General features: G+C 41.5%; 1 protein-coding gene and 1 pseudogene across 2 annotated transcripts in view; one reads left to right on the plus strand and one right to left on the minus strand.

The window, feature by feature from the left end:
• Positions 1-340: 340 nt before the first annotated feature.
• Positions 341-966, minus strand: LOC114238011 (cleavage and polyadenylation specificity factor subunit 1-like; annotated as a pseudogene).
• Positions 967-11,332: 10,366 nt separating this feature from the next.
• The window catches only part of CLCN5 (chloride voltage-gated channel 5), a 155,013-nt gene continuing 150,219 nt past the window's right edge, over positions 11,333-16,126 (plus strand). Inside the window, exons 1-2 of one of the 2 annotated variants that reach the window (XM_057538113.1) lie at positions 11,333-11,530; positions 13,616-13,772. In XM_057538113.1, coding sequence (XP_057394096.1) covers positions 13,757-13,772 — 16 coding nt within the window. In that variant the 5' untranslated portion in view covers positions 11,333-11,530; positions 13,616-13,756. Of the gene's footprint in view, positions 11,531-12,241; positions 12,260-13,615; positions 13,773-16,126 lie in introns of those variants that run through there. The other variant, XM_057538114.1, reaches the window with a different exon arrangement.

Raw genomic sequence — 16,126 nt, forward strand, 5'->3', positions numbered from 1 at the left:
TGTGTAGCCACCACTGCAATCAAGATACAGAACTGTTCCATCACCATGGAGATCTCCTTCATGCTATTCCTTTCTAGTCACTCCCCTCCCTTCACTATTCCTCATCCATGGCAACCACTAATTTATTCTCCATCTCTACAATTTTCTCGTTTTGAAAATCTGAAGTAAATGGAATCCTATAATATGTGACCTTTTGAGATTGCTTTTTTACACTCACCATCCTTGAGATCTTTTTAAGTTATTGCATGTATCAATCGTTCCCCGCTTACCCATTTCCCCGTGTTTTATACAAAAAGGGGGTAGAAAGCAGTGCATGGGGACGGTGGCAGCGTCCCTGGGTCTAGAAGTGGGTGGTGATGCCATAGGTCTCAATCAGGTCATCCATGACTATGCCAGGCATGGTGCTGATCTTGGCCAGCTCACAGTGCTCCACGGTTCTGAAGTGAAGACAGTGGTTGAGAAGCTGGGGCGAGGAAGGTCAACACCACGTTCTGTAGGACATAGTCCACACGCTGCATCCACCCGTTGCAGGACTTGTGGCCAGCGCAGGTGTGGCAGCACAGTGGTCAGCCTGTTTTGCAGCTTCAGCAGCTGCTGAAGCGCGATGCCACTATCCAGTGTGACAAACCACGTGAAATGCTTGTTCTCCCACACTACTGACTTTTGGCTGGGCCCCTATGTGACCCTCCACCTGGGATCCTCCAGATTGTGTTCACTTGGGTGCCCACGTGGACGTCTGCCCACTGCAGCAGGCATATGCCCCCAGAACTCTCCTTGGCTTTCAGCAGGTACAGGTAGACCATGAACTTGCGGTCTTGGACAGACACGCTGAAGCCCAGCTGAGCATTGTCCACCATGAGGTCCACGTTGTACACCTCGAGGGGTCTTGTCATGCGAGAACCTGAGGCTTAGAGTCTTGCTGTCCTACTGGTAGCATAGCAGTGAGATGCTCTTCGGGACAGCCATGGCCAGGATGAAATGCTTCACACTGATTACCTGGTGGAAGTACAGTTGGGTGCTAATGAAGACCGTGCCCCTCAGCTTGCTGGCCCACAGACTCTACAGGAAGCTCTTCTGGCTGATGGCTGATACCAGATGGCAGTTGCAGTGACACAGGGTGGTCACAGGCCTCTTCTGTTCCATCTCATATAGCACCTTGAGCTTGTTCTTGGTTATATGCTAAGTATATGTTTAGTTTATTAAGAAAATGCTAAACTGTTTTCCAGAGTGGCTGTACCATTTTACACCCCCACCAGAAATTTATGAAACAGCCAGTTTCTCCACATCCTTGCCAGCATTTAGTATTATCACTGTTTTTTTTTTAGCTTAGCAGTTCTAGGAAGTGTCTAGTGATATCTCACCATAGTCTTAATTTGCATTTCCTTAAACGCTAGTGACATTGAGCATCTTTTTAGGTGTTTATTTCCTTCTGTTTATCCTCTTCAGTGAAATGCTTCTTCATGTTTTTTGCTCATTTTCTAGTTGGATTATTTGTTTTATTTTACTGTTCAATTTCAAGTGTTCTTTATATATTCAATTCTTTTAGCCCTTGAAAAATGTTGTGCCATTTCATTCTGGCTTCCATGGTTTCTGATGAGAACCATGCCTTCATTCAAATAGTTCCCCTCCCCCTAAGTAAGGTGTCATTTCTCACTTGGTGCTTTCAAGATTTTTTCTTTGCGTTTAGTTTTCAAAAGTTTGATTATGATGTATCCTGGTGTGGATTTCTTTGTGTTTATTCTGTTTGTGATTTGCTCAGCCATTGGATCTGTAGGTTCATGTCTTTTCCCAAATTTTGGAAAATTTCAGTCATTGTATTTTCCAGTTCTAAAATTTCCATTTGGCAGTCCCTATCAAAATACCCATGACATTTTGAGAAGTCAATCTTGAGAAAAAAGTACAAATCTGGAGGTATAACCCTCCCAGACCTCAGACTATAGTACAAAGCTACAGTAATCAAAACAGCATGGTACTGGCACAAAAAGAGACACATAGCTTGATGGAACAGAATAGAGATCCCAGAAATAAAACCACACACCTATGGTCAACTAATTCATGACAAAGGAGGCAAGAATATACAATGGAGAAAAGACAGTCTCTTCAACAAGTGGCCCTGGGAAAACTGGACAGCTACGTGTAAAACAACAAGAACATATGCTCACATTATATACAAAAATAAACTCAAAATGGTTTAAAGACCTAAATGTAAGAATGGAAACCATAAAATGCCTAGAAGAAAACATAGGCAGAACATTCTTTGACATAAATCATAGCAATATTTTTTTAGATCAGTCCACTAGGGCAAAAGAAATAAGAGCAAAAATAAATAAATGGGACCTAATTAAACTTAAAAGCTTTTGCACAGCAAAGGAAACCATCAACAAAACAAAAAGACAACATACTGAATGGGAGAAAATATTTGCAAATGATGTGACCGACAAGGGGTTAATATCCAAAATATACGAACAGCTCATACAACTCAATATAAAACAAACAATCCAATAAAAAAAATGGACAGAAGACCTGAATAGAAATTTTCCAAAGAAGACATACAGATGGCTAACAGGCACATGAAAAATTGCTAATTGTTAGAGAAATGCAAATCGAAACAACAATTAGATGTCACCTCACACCTGTCAGAATGGCTATCATCAAAAAGTCTACAAATAAGAAATGTTGGAGAAGATATGGAGAAAAGGGAACTCTTATATACTGTTGGTGGGAATGTAAATTGTTGTAGCCACTATGGAAAACAGTATGGAGGTTCCTCAAAAAATTAAAAATAGAACTACCATATGATCCAGCAATTCCATTCCTGGGTATATATCCAGGAAAAAATGAAAATACTAATTTGAAAGGATACATGCACCCCAATGTTCATAGCAGCCCTGTTTACAATAGCCAAGACACGGAAGCAACCCAAGTGCCCATCAACAGACGATTGGATTAAGAAGATGTGGTGTGTGTGTGTGTGTGTGTGTGTGTGTGTGTGTGCACGTGCGTGTACTGTAATATTACTCAGCCATAAGAAAGAATGAAATTCTGCCATGTGCAGCAATGTGAATGGACCTAGAGAATATTATGCTTACTGAAATAAGTCAGACAGAGAACGACAAATACTGTATAATATCATTTATATGTGGAATCTAAAAAAAATACAAATGCATGTATATGCAAAACAGGAACAGACTCACAGATATAGAAAACAAACTTGTGGCTAGTAAAGGGAAGAGGGACGAGGGGAGTGACAAATTAGGGGTATGGGATTAACAGACACAAACTACTATTTATAAAATAGATAAGCAACAAGGATATACTGTATAGCATGGGGAGTTATAGCCATTATCTTGTAATAGCCTATAATGAGGTATAATCTGCAAAAATACTGAATCACTATGCTGTATACATGAAACTAATATAATATTGTAAATCAACTATATTTCAATTAAACAAACCGTACTAAGGATAAAATTTCCATTTGGTTCTCCTTTATGTCATCTATTTCTTTGCTGAGACTTTTTTCATTCACTTCAAACCTGTTCAGAACTGCTCTTTGAAGCACTTTTATGTTGAATGTTTTAAAATCCTTGTCATATAATTCCAACATCTGTGTGACATAGGTCTTGGTATCTGTTGGTTGATTTTTCTTATTTGAGATTTTCCTGTTTCTTGTTATGACAAGTTATTTTCATTTATATCCTGGACATTTTTGACATTATGTGATGGGACTCTGGATCTTACTTAAATCGTCTGTTGAGCTGACCTCCTCTGTTACCATGTCAGAAAGGGGGTGCGGCCTTGTTACTACCAGTTAGAGGTGGAAGACCATATTTCCTACCTTGTTTTCACTGTGAGGCAGAAGAGGCACCTGTTACTATTGGGAAGGAGTAAAAAGAGAAAGACAAGAAGGGCACAGTTTACTGATCCCATTCTTAGCAGAGAGCAACGTTCTCTTCTCAGAGCCATGTTCTTTACTCCACCAGTAGATGGCGCACATTTCCACGTGATTAGATTACAGAGCGCGTCCTTCAATGAGGCCCTTCTAAACCGAGCCTGATTTTAATAATAACCATTCTTTCTGAACTATGTACCTGGCTATTTACATTCACCATTTAGTTCTTAGCGCAGCGTTGTGGAGAAGCTATCATTATCCCCACTTTAGAGATAAGGAGTCAGGCTCAGAGGTAAAATCTCTTGCTCAAGCCTGGATTCCAAACTAGCTCTCTGATTCCAGAATCCCTGTTCTTTCCATCACACCATCACGCCAAGCGGTCTTTTGGAAAGCCTAAGGCAAGTTTTTCTAATTGGTGGAATTCTTGGGAGGCTCTCTTTAACTGGAGGGCTTTCTTAGTGCAGCTGCCGCAAAATGCAATAGGAGTCAGACTAACTTGGGCTGTTTCAGACCAGGCAAATCACTTAATCTGCATGCCTCATCTTCCTCTTCTGTCAAATGGGAATGATAAAATCTGCTCCACTTAATTCCGAAGGTGGTGTTATGGTAGAAGCGGGAGAGAGATGTGAAAACACTCTGCAAAATAGGAAACACTAGAAGAATGATGTATTCAACTGTTTATTGCTGGTCCATGACAAGAAATTGAGAGTAAATGTTTCAAAACCTTAACAAAAAATTGACAGAGTAATTTTACGTCTGTTGAATATAATCAGAAAAGAATTGGGCTTGTATTTCTCTTTCGTTTTGATTTCATTTTCTAGTCATTCATTTTTATTGTATTATATAAAAGTATTGGTACACAATGGATTTGGGGGAAAATGGTCCTTCACCACAAATGGTTTGAAAAGCTCTGCTGTGATGAATATAAAGGAAGTATAGGACATGGACTGTGTCCTCAAGGAGCTCCCACGGTAGTAGGTGAAAAGGCATCACAGTGGTTCTGAGAAAACACCACCACTACTCCGTGGGCTTGCACTGCTGCATGGAAAAGAAGGCAATACAGAGCTGGATGGAATACAGAGTAGAGATCTGCACATCCTCAAAACCACTCTCTAAATGAACTCTCTTATTTGCACCCTTAGAGCTTAGCAGCTCTAATCTAAATAGAATTGGACTTCTCTCAAATAGAGGGCAACCTGATATGGGATTTTTACAAAGTAAAATTTCTCATGAAAACCATCTGTCAAAAATTCTGCTGGGCCCAATTAGAGAACTATAAAGACTGAGTTTTCACACAACATAGACTTTCTAGTATATGCTCACAGGCTAACAGGATCTTTCTTTAGCTGACACTAAGGCAGGAAGCTGACCAACTCGCTCTTCAATCTAAATATCATCCTTGACAGGCTATTCAAAAATTTTTCTATATTACTTTTTTTATATATATATTACTTTTTAAGATACATAATTAAATAGGTAATACACTTCCATGGCACAAAATTGAGAAAGTACACAGCTCCACACCTTCCTTTTTTTCATAGTATTTTACATATAAGTACATAAAGAGCATATATAAAATAGATAACAAGGATCTACTGTATAGCACAAGGAACTATACTCAATATTTTGTAATAACCTATAAAGGAAAAGAATCTGAAAAAGAATATATATATATATATATATATATATATATATATATATATATATAAACTGAATCACTGTGCTATACAGCTATACACCTGAAACTAACACAACATTGTAAACCAACTATACTTCAATAAAGTTAAAACTTACGTTATTTATTTGATCAATCCTCTTCTGATGGAGATCTTGTCGTTTCTTATTTTTATTATTACAAACAATTGCACACAATAGTTTACACCTATGCAAACATAATTGAAGGAGAGATTCTTAGAAATGGAATTTTGGGATCAAAGTCTCATGTATTTGAAATTTTTATTGCTATTGCAAAGTTGCCCTCAATTGACTAATTGCACTCCCACCAGCAATTTATGAGAGGACTCCTCCCACCTCCAGCTTTGTCAACACAGTATATTACCAACATTTTTATGCTTTACTGAGGGTAACTCACTGTGGTTTTCATTAGTGTTTCTCCAATCATGAGGTTAGCTACCATTATGTCCTAGAAACCATTTGTTAATTTTGATACTCAGCTCTGTAGGTACAAGGTGATTTTTTTTTGTTTTTTATTTTTTAATTAATTAATTAATTTATTTATTTATTTTTGGCTGCGTTGGGTCTTCGCTGCTGCACACAGGCTTTCTCTAGTTGCAGCGAGTGGGGGCTACTCTTCGTTGTGGTGTGTGGGCTTCTCATTGTGGTGGCTTCTCGTGTTGCAGAGCATGGGCTCTAGGCGCGTGGGCTTCAGTAGTTGTGGCACGCAGGCTCAGTAGTTGTGGTGCATGGGCTTAGTTGCTCTGTGGCATGTGGGATCTTCCTGGACCAGGGCTCGAACCCGTGTCCCCTGCATTGGCAGACAGATTCTTAACCACTGCACCACCAGGGAAGTCCAGTACAAGGTGACTGCAAATGATCCTAGATCACTCTATTTTCAGACTTAACCTACTGTCTTGATAGATCCCCTGAGCTAGAGAACTTTGTTCATTTCCTTTTATTCTGCCCCATTTTTCTAGAACTATTCCAGGCATTCCTTGGGCACCCCAGATATTTTATTTTATTTATGCATGGTATTTTATTTTATTTTTTAATTGAAGTATAGTTGATTTACAATGTTGTGTTAGTTTCTGGAGTACAGCAAAGTGATTCAGTTATACATACATACATATATTTCATATTCTTTTCCACTATAGGTTATTACAAGATATTGAATATAGTTCCCTGTGCTATGCAGTAGGACCTTGTTGTTTATCTATTTTATATATAGTAGCCTGTACCACTTATTTTATTTTAAAACTAGTATCCCTAGGGGCTAACACAGTGCCTGGCACAATAGTAAAGACTCGAACAAAATGTGGAACAAATAAAGAACAATACCAGAAACATTCACTTACTACTTCACATGGCTATGTACTCATGTAACTATTTCACTCTGGATTTGCAATGACAATTTCAAAATTAAAGATAAAGCTGCTTTACTATTTACAATAGCCAAAACATGGAAGCAACCTAAATGTCCATCAACAGATGAATGGATAAAGAGGATGTGGTATGTGTGTATACACACACACACACCCTGGAATATTACTCAGCCATAAAAAAGAATAAAATAACGCCATTTGCAGCAACATGGATGGACCTAGAGTTATCATATTAAGTGAAGTAAGTCAGGCAGAGAAAGACAAATATTATATGATGCCACTTATATGTGGAATCTAAAAAAAGATACACATGAACTTATTTACAAAACAGAAAAAAGACTCACAGACATAGATAACAAACATGGTTAACAAAGGGGAAAGGGGGAGAGAGATAAATTAGGAGTTTGGGATTAACATATACACACTACTATATATAAAACAAACAACAAGGACCTACTGTATAGCACAGGGAACTATATTCAATATCTTGTAATAATCCCTAATGGAAAAGAATCTGAAACAGAATATATATATATATATATATATGTATATATATATATATATATATCTGAATCACTTTGCTGTTCACCTGAAACTAACACAACATTGTAAATTAACTGTACCTCAATTTTAAAAAATGGTTAAAAAAAGATAAAGCTGCTTTAGATATGACAGTTTAGGTGCCACTGTGACCTATTGCTCTAAAGGTTTTTCTTTTGCAAAATTAACTCTAAAATGCTACCTTTTATTATACAGAGGAATCCACTGTTTTATTGTATCTTTATAATTTACTTTTAAGATCACATTGTGTTTACTCTTTACTTTGTAAGACCTGAAATGGCTCTTGACCAAAAGTCTGCTGACCACTGTGGGGGGTTGGGTGGGAACATTTTTTCAAGTTTTTCCAAGGATGGGGGAGGAGAACAGAGGGTCTCATTTATGTTGATCTATCTACACTCTTTTGGCCAGATCCACTTGTGACCGTGTACACACACTTGTGGGGCACCTGGCTAAGGTTCTCATGGGGAAGAGAACAGAGTTAACAGAATCCATACCTCCTGATTAAATTATTAACTTTGCCTCATTAGCACCACACTCTAACCATTTCACTTGGGAAGGTATTGTTGTATAGGCATTTATTACTCACCACATAAATAACTCCTGCAAAACTTGTGGATCCAAAGGAGCCTTATTAATCATCATCACCATTAATAGTAATACTAGCTCACATTTACTGAGCACTTAACCTTTTCCAATTATTTAAAATCTATTAATACATTTTATCCTATTATTCATTTTACAGATAAGAAACCTGAAGGAGAGTGAAACTTGAACGACGTGACACAGCTAATAAGTGTCTGTCTGGTTGGTTCTGAGCCCAGGCAGTCCGGCTCCAGAGTCCATTCACGTAACTGGTTTTGTTTTGCAATTCGCAAAAGATAGAATGTTCTTTTATGAAGTGTACTCCTAAAACAGGAGCCCTCCAAGCTGTCAGCGGTCAGTGGCGACACCACGTGGTCATCTGGCTGTACTGCAGCCCTCATACTCTCCATAAATGACTCCTGCCCAAGCTCTTCCAAATAAACCCGTATTCCAAGTAAAGCCAATATTTGCTCGCTCTACAGTGGTGGCTTCCAACCAGATTGCCATCCTGCAACCATCTTTTTCTTGTCTCATAGGGAAAGGCATCTTTTCCAAGCTTAGCTTGTATTTTGCATCTCATTTCTATTTCATGTATTTTACTACACTATTTATCCCCTCCTTTTCTTGCCTCTTCAATTTCTGTTTCACTAGTGGCTCTTCCTGCTCAACCTACAGGTAAGCTCTGGTTTCTCCTATCCTGCAATGACAAAACCAAGCAAGCAACCAACCTCTCCTTGAACAATTACTCCAAATTCACCTTCTTAAAGAAGAGTGACAGATATTAACTAGACTTATTGTGGTAATCATAGCGAGTCAGCACACCTGAAACTAATATAATGTTATATGTCAATTATACCTCAACTACAAAAAAAGAAGCATCCCAATAAAGGGATTACCTTGCTCAAAAACCTTCTTTTTCAATCACTTTCTGAATTAAGTACAAATCTCAGTCCAACATTCAGGATTCTCCAAAATTGGGCCTCAATTTACCTTCTGGTTACATCGCCTACCACTTCCGTACACTTCTTTACCCTAAGCTTCAACCATAGAGGACTACTCATAGGTCCTCATATGTGATTTCCTGCCTGCACACCTTTGTACAAGGTGTTACCTCCACTTGCATTTCCCATCATCAGAGGACTCAGCACAACCTGCCCTGATTCTTCCTAGTCGCTTGTGGCTATCCCCCACCCATGCACCCACCCACCTATATACTGCCAGTGCCTGAAGGCAGAGACTAAATGTTCTCAGGTGAGAAAGTAAAAATTAGCTTGGACTGAGAAAGCAAAAACCTGGCCTTTCATCAGGCTGGAATAACAGACACAGACAAAACCAGCTGTAAATTTAATGGGGAACAATATTTCTCCCAAAGACACGCTGCAGCTGTAAGAGGATAACAGTCGCCTTATCTGAGTGACCACCAGGTTTTTTACTCACTGAGAAACTTTGTTTTCTACAATCATAGACTATCAGGAACTTTGCTGCTTGAAATCATATCAGTGAGAATAAAACATCCCACATTTGTCTGGAGTACATACGTTTCTTGGATTCAGAGAAGCAGCCTCAATTTCCAATCCAGGTGCAGAGCTTCAGATAAGGGGTATCTGGACACAACATTCCACATCTATCTTTACTTTGTGGTTCCCAAGGAAACAGGACTCTGGGTTCACTTCGAAGTCCAGACCTGATGTTGACCCCTTCACACAGCCCTGCTTTGAGCTTACTAAAGCAATGCTTCGTTTAAAATTCATTTAAACTCCACCCTTCCCCCCAACACCATAATGACTTTTTCTTTGTTTGGTAAGACGCCCCATGGTTTCTCTGGTGTGCCGTCTCCCTTGTTGCAATAGGTCCAAAAGCTGGACTGTTTTGATTATAGATTTGTCCTTGGTGGCCTAGTGCTGACTGGTCTAGGATACAGGTTTTGTATCCCACACCACTTAGCTTGCCCAAAGCAGGCGTTCAAAATTGTTCACTACAGTGGACTCTGAATTAGCGTACTGGGGTTCTACTTAGATTACCTGGATTGATTATATAAATTCTAGTCTCAGTTCTGCCAGTAAATAATTCGCTGGATCATGTTAAGTAGGTCAACAAACCCCAAGGGCCAGTTTTCTCTTTTGTAAAATGAGGGGCTGTTTCTTCCAAACCTAGGGCAAAGGGCTTTGGAGTCAGGTAGACCTAGGTTGGAATCCCAGTTCTACCCCTTACCAGTCCCGTAATTTTTGCTTTCCTGAGCCTCTGTTTTGTAATTATTAAAATGGAGACAATACCAAAAACCGCAGTGTAGATTTTCCAGTGTTACTATGAGGATCGAGTTGGCTGTTACAAGCATCACTATATTTGATCACTATTCATACTACCACTATTATGTGAGCTCGGACAACCTTTCTGTGCCTCTGTTTTCTTATGAATAAAAGCGGAGAGGGCTTCCCTGGTAGCGCAGTGGTTAAGAACCTGCCTGCCAACGCAGGGGACAGTGGTTCGAGCCCTGGTCCAGGAAGATCCCATATGCCGCGGAGCAACTAAGCCCGTGCGCCACAAGTACTGAGCCTGCGCCCTAGAGCCCGCGAGCCACAACTACTGAAGCCCGCGTGCCTAGAGCCAGTGCTCCAAAACAACAGAAGCCACCGCAATGAGAAGCCCGCGCACTGCAACAGAGTAGCCCCCGCTCGCCGCAACTAGAGAAAGCCCGCGCGCAGCAACGAAGACCCAGCGCAGCCAAAAAAAAAAAAAAAAAAAAAGTGGAGAAATAATAGTACGTACCCCAGTGGGGTTATTGTGCACGTTAAATGAGATGAAAAAAATAAAGGGCTTAGGACAGTGCCCGGCATATAATTAGAGGCTCAAAATACGTGAGCTAATGTAATTAGTATTAGATTTCTACCACTAACTATTCTGTGGGCCAGAAGCTCAGGATAAACAGTTTCGTTTTAAGAACAAAACCAAAAAACCATACCGTAGGCTCGAAAGAGTGAAACATAAAGGCGCATTTCTTTTTTCAAAAGCAATTGACACGCCCAGCACTGGGTTAGGACCCGCCCAGTCCTCATTAAATATGGCAGCGAGCAGGGCCGACCTATTGCGGCTGCGCGCGCGGAAACTCCTCTGAGCACCGCCTTCTCCGCGGCTCTCCCCGCCCTGCTGCCTCCTGGGCGGGCATCACCTCCTCCGCGCCTCGGCAGAGGTGTGGGGAGAGGGCTGGACGGGGCGCGCATGCGCAGGCGGCCGCCGTGCTTGGCCGATCCTTGCGAGGCGTCTGTCACATGAGCCGCGCGCCCGCTCCGCTCCCCCTCCTCCCGGCTGGGCTGTGAATGAAGCTCTGCAGGCTACGTGGGGCGCTAGCTCAACTTAGTGTCCCGGACGCCAGAGCCGACTGAGCGCTCGGCCCGCCGGCGGCGGGCACGGGCTCTGCCGCTCCGGACCTCGGCGACAGGTAAAGACAAATGGACTGTCCCTACCCCAGCAGGTCCTTGGCGGGCCGCTGGCCCCCGGCCCACCCCCGAGCACCCCCTTGGGCTCAGCGACACAGGGGAAGCGCTCCCCCGCTGGCTGCGTCCCCGGGAGATGGGGGTTCCCCGTGCCTGGCCGTTGCCGCTTGGCACTCGGAGGAGTTAGACCGGCCAGTTCTAGCCAGTGCAGGGCGGCATCTTCCAGGGAGCCCAGCCCTATTCTCCGAGCCAGGGTCCCTGCGCTGTCCCAGCGAAGTTTCCTCGCGGAGCCGCGCCAAGCCCGCCCCGCTTTTGAATGGGGGAGGTTAGCTGCAGGCGTCCCCTTTCCAGGACTGGGGCAGGGTGGCTTTGGCTGGTAAAGCCCTGTCGAGGCCCCGTTCTTATCCATCCTGCTCTGGACTGGCAGGTTTGTGTGGGTCGTAGCGAAGCCGAGTCCAGACTCTCGGAAAAGTAGTTGCTGCGTTTTCCTTTTCCCACTTAACGCGGGGAGCTGGTTCTCTCCAGACTTTACAGGCTTGCGCTTGAGCGCCTTCACCCACCCCAAGGGGAAAACTTTACCTTTACATTGATGCGCGTGTACTTTATTAATATTTCAGAGCAAATCAGTTTCCAGGAGTGCCGAGTGAAGTTGTACGTGTGCCCGTGTGATAACGTCAGTGTAAGCTACCCCGAATAAGTGAGGGAAATCCAGAAGTGTGGAGTACAAAAAGCCAGTAAGAATCTGCTGTACGAACGCTTCATACATTTATTGGCAACTACCCGGGTTTGACTAAGGAGATGTTAAATTCTCCTGGTCCCACGAGGCGCGGATCAGTACTATTTAACTGCGCGCTAAATAAGAGGGAAAAAAAAGGCAAACCAAAACAAACTGTCCTAGGTTCCAGATAAGTCATCGGAGCGCTTTTTCCTGGTGAATTCATCCTGGGACTTTGTGAGTTCCTAGTTTTCTTGGACTTCGCAAGCCTTTCCTTATCCAAAGCGTTGTCTTTTCTCTGTCGGCTTTTTGGGATTAGTGTACACATTCACACTTTAGTCCTTTAAAAAAAGGTATTTAAAAAAGGCCAAAATGATGGCTCTCAAGTTCGTATTAGTCTTCAGTATGTATACGTTAGCGTTTTCACTTAAGGGGTGGAGGTGTTGCTTGTGTGAAAGCTATGTAAATAGCAATCTGCTTTGAAGTTCCCCAGGTCAAAAAGGTGAGGACTTTTTCTTAGAAAAAGCAGATTGGCTTGTATGCTACATAAGGAAGACTTAATGAAGAACTTGTTTAAATGGACAAGCAAAGCGTTTAATATATTCACCTTCTGAATCAAACGAAGTAGTCAGACCTTTCATTTTTTTCTCCCATTCCTAGCACCTTTCATATCCTTCCAAGTAGTACTGTCCTAAGACTGAATTTGACATTTTAAAAATAGGAATTATCTGAATTAATTTGGTTTTACTTAAATTAGCATTCTTTTTTTACATTTTTCTTTTCCTTTGGTTCTTTTCTTTCCTGATTTTAAAAGCAGTCTATGCTCTCTACAGGACATTGGCAAAATGTGGGAAAATATAATGAAGCGGAGAGGAAGCACCACGACCTCGAGGGCATGGCTCTTCAGTTTTTATTATGCCTTCTTTTCTTTTCCTATATGAGATTTGTTTTAAAACTTTTAGTCACAAAATTTCCTCTCCTTTCTACAAATTTTTTGTTGTAGAGTTGGGTGTTTTGGGGGGGGTGGGGAGGGCATCGGATATTATGCTGTTCTTCATTCCCCAAAGTGTGGAACTTTGAGATAGGAGAGACACTTAATGGTTATCTTATCCAACCACCCATCCTTTGAGATTCTGAAACCCACTTACTGAAGATCCAGTGATTCATGCAGAATTGGACAGCACTCAAGGGCAATATTAACTGACTCAAGATCTCCGCATTTTTTTTTCAGTGATACCTTGTTGCTTAGGTGGAAACTTAACACTGTCCATGTCTGCTTATCTTTGAAAGAGAGGTCCAGAGAGGGACAGGAGATGATTTTCAAGGATTTGAATGTTTTTCATTTAGGTATTTGTTTTCCTGTTGACATTTTCAGGTTCTGGGCTTGAGCATCTTGCAGAAAACAAGACGACACAGCTGCTGTTCCATCTACATCCCAGTGGAGTCTCCCTACAAAACTGGGGGGTCCGGGAAACTCTGAGCCTGTGACCCCAGCGTGGGAGAGAATAGGATCAAGATGGCCATGTGGCAGGGTAAGATGTTAGCACTTATGCCTCCAACTGGTTTTTCCTCCTTCATTCTCCATCCCAACCCAACCCTCCAAGCCAGTGGCAGGCAGCCAGGCAGCTGTTTCTTTAATTTAACCCTTTGTCTTTGCCAGGACAAAGCATATTGGTTTAAAAGGAGTTGCCGCTACCTGGAAGTTCGGATTATTTTAAAGTAGGGGTGGAGGGGTGTGTGTGTGTGGGGGGGTAGGAGTAGCGGGAAAATGTAGTGCCGGGAGCATTTTCAAAGAACTCCCTTCATTTGAACATGTGCTCGTGGGGGTTATAGGTGAGGAGATGAAGGATATTTTTTCATATTTCTGTTTTTTATTTGTTTCCGGCAAATTTCTATCATAAGGTTTTCAAAGGTGGGGGAGACAGATGTCAGCACCTCCTTGACTTCCTCTTCCCAGTAAAGACTTTAAAGCATATTTAGCATTATAATGATTATATTTGGTGATGGAAGGGAAATGCCTGTTTTAATATTATGGAATGACTTGAGAGCAAAGCTCAGTGATGTCTTGCCTGATAGACTATATCTCTTGTGAACCTGTGAATTCTTACCACATATAAAGTTCCTTTTTTTTGGGGGGGGGGTGTGGGATTTTCATGTTTATCAAAAGGGAATATGGGTTTAAGAAATGGTGGACAAACACTACCCAAATTGGTCTGTGACCCACAAAAGGTTAAGGGCCACTTACATGCAGTAGAATGAAAGGAGCTTGAATGTCCATAAATATTCAATAGGTAGGTTTGTTGGTGGTCTAATGTATCTTTTAAAACTGTCTCCTGTTGGTTACAGCCGTAACAAGAATTTTTGACGTGTGAGGGTTGTCAATTTAAAGATACTTTTTGACGTGAGATTCGGCCTGTATCCCTGCTTTGACTCACACAATGGGCATTTATCAGGAGGAGTTTGCATATTCTTGTTTAAATCCTGAGACATTCTTTCATTCAACAAGTAGAATACAGAGACGAGTAAGATGCAGAACTCTAGAGGGTTCCTCCTCTTATGGGGGAGACAAACATACAAACTAATAATTGTGTCAGGTTGAATAAGTGTTATAATAGGGAGAGATGCAAAATGCGATGGACGTCCAGAGAAAAGCATGATGAGCTGTGAGTTTTGAGCTGGGCTAAAAAAAAATGAGTGGGAGTTTGCCAGATGGGCAACTGAGAGAATTGCATTCTGGGCAGACAGAGAAGCACTGTTTGGGAACTTCCAAGTTGCTCTGTTGGCCTCGTGTGAGATGTGTGGGCCACGACCTCAGATGAAGCAGGGAAGGTAGTCGGAGACTGGATAACAAAGAACCTTGTATGTCCTAGGAAGGATTTTACACTTTATCCCGAAGACAAAGATTCTAAACAGGGAAGTAACATAATCAGATTTTGTTTTAGAAAGATTACTTTGGCAGCAATGTTGAGGTGGGGTTGGAGCCGGAGAGAATGAAAGCCAAGAGGCAGTTGGGAGGTTTCTGGTATAGTGGTTTAGGGAAGAGATGGTGAGGGTCTGAGCAGAAGCAGGGGCAGCAAGGATAGAGAGAATGGGATGAATTCTAGAAACGTCCTGTGGCTAGATGCAGGGAGGAACCGAGCCTGGGTTGACAGCCAGTTTGGGTAGCGAGAGGGGCATGGGGACTGTGGGAAGTTAGTGTGCCGCGTTTGGCTTGGCCTGTTTTGTTTGAGACACCTGTGAGCTGTCAGGTCAATGTTTAAAAGACAGTCCTGAAAGTATAGAATTAGAGTTTGTGTAAGTGGGGAGCTAAAGTTTTGTTCCTAATGATGCATAAAGAGCTTGTGTGTTTTCTCTCTGTTTAATGGAAATGTCATCAGTAGTTAATGATTTATAATAAAAACATTTTAATGGATAACAATTCTTAATAAAAATGTCATAATTTCTTAATAAGTAATATATTTTGCTATCTCAGGCCCTGAAATCCGATCTGCTTAAGATTACATTGGAGGAAAACAATTTTTCTAGCATTAGTGAAGAGGGGGGTATTCCACAGAAGTAACTGCAATCGTTCCTTGTTTTCTGCAACCTCTGAAGTGACAAGCATAGTACAATGATAGTTTGGGTGGCGGTATGGTAGAGTAGTTAAAAGTATGGGTCTAGGTTCAACTCCGTTGGTTCTGTCACTTGGTAGCTGTGAGACCTTGGGCAAGTCCCTTAATCTCTCTGTGTCTCAGTTTTCTCTTTTGTAAAATGGGGATAACAATAGAACTCACCTTATAAGGCTGTTGTGATGATTAGTTAATATTAAACAAAACACTTGGAACATAGTAAGTGTCATATAAATGTGTGCCATTATTATTAGGAGTAAGACATTTAGAATATTGTC

This window comes from Balaenoptera acutorostrata, chromosome X, assembly GCF_949987535.1.
Source record: "Balaenoptera acutorostrata chromosome X, mBalAcu1.1, whole genome shotgun sequence".
NCBI classification, from domain to species: domain Eukaryota; kingdom Metazoa; phylum Chordata; class Mammalia; order Artiodactyla; family Balaenopteridae; genus Balaenoptera; species Balaenoptera acutorostrata.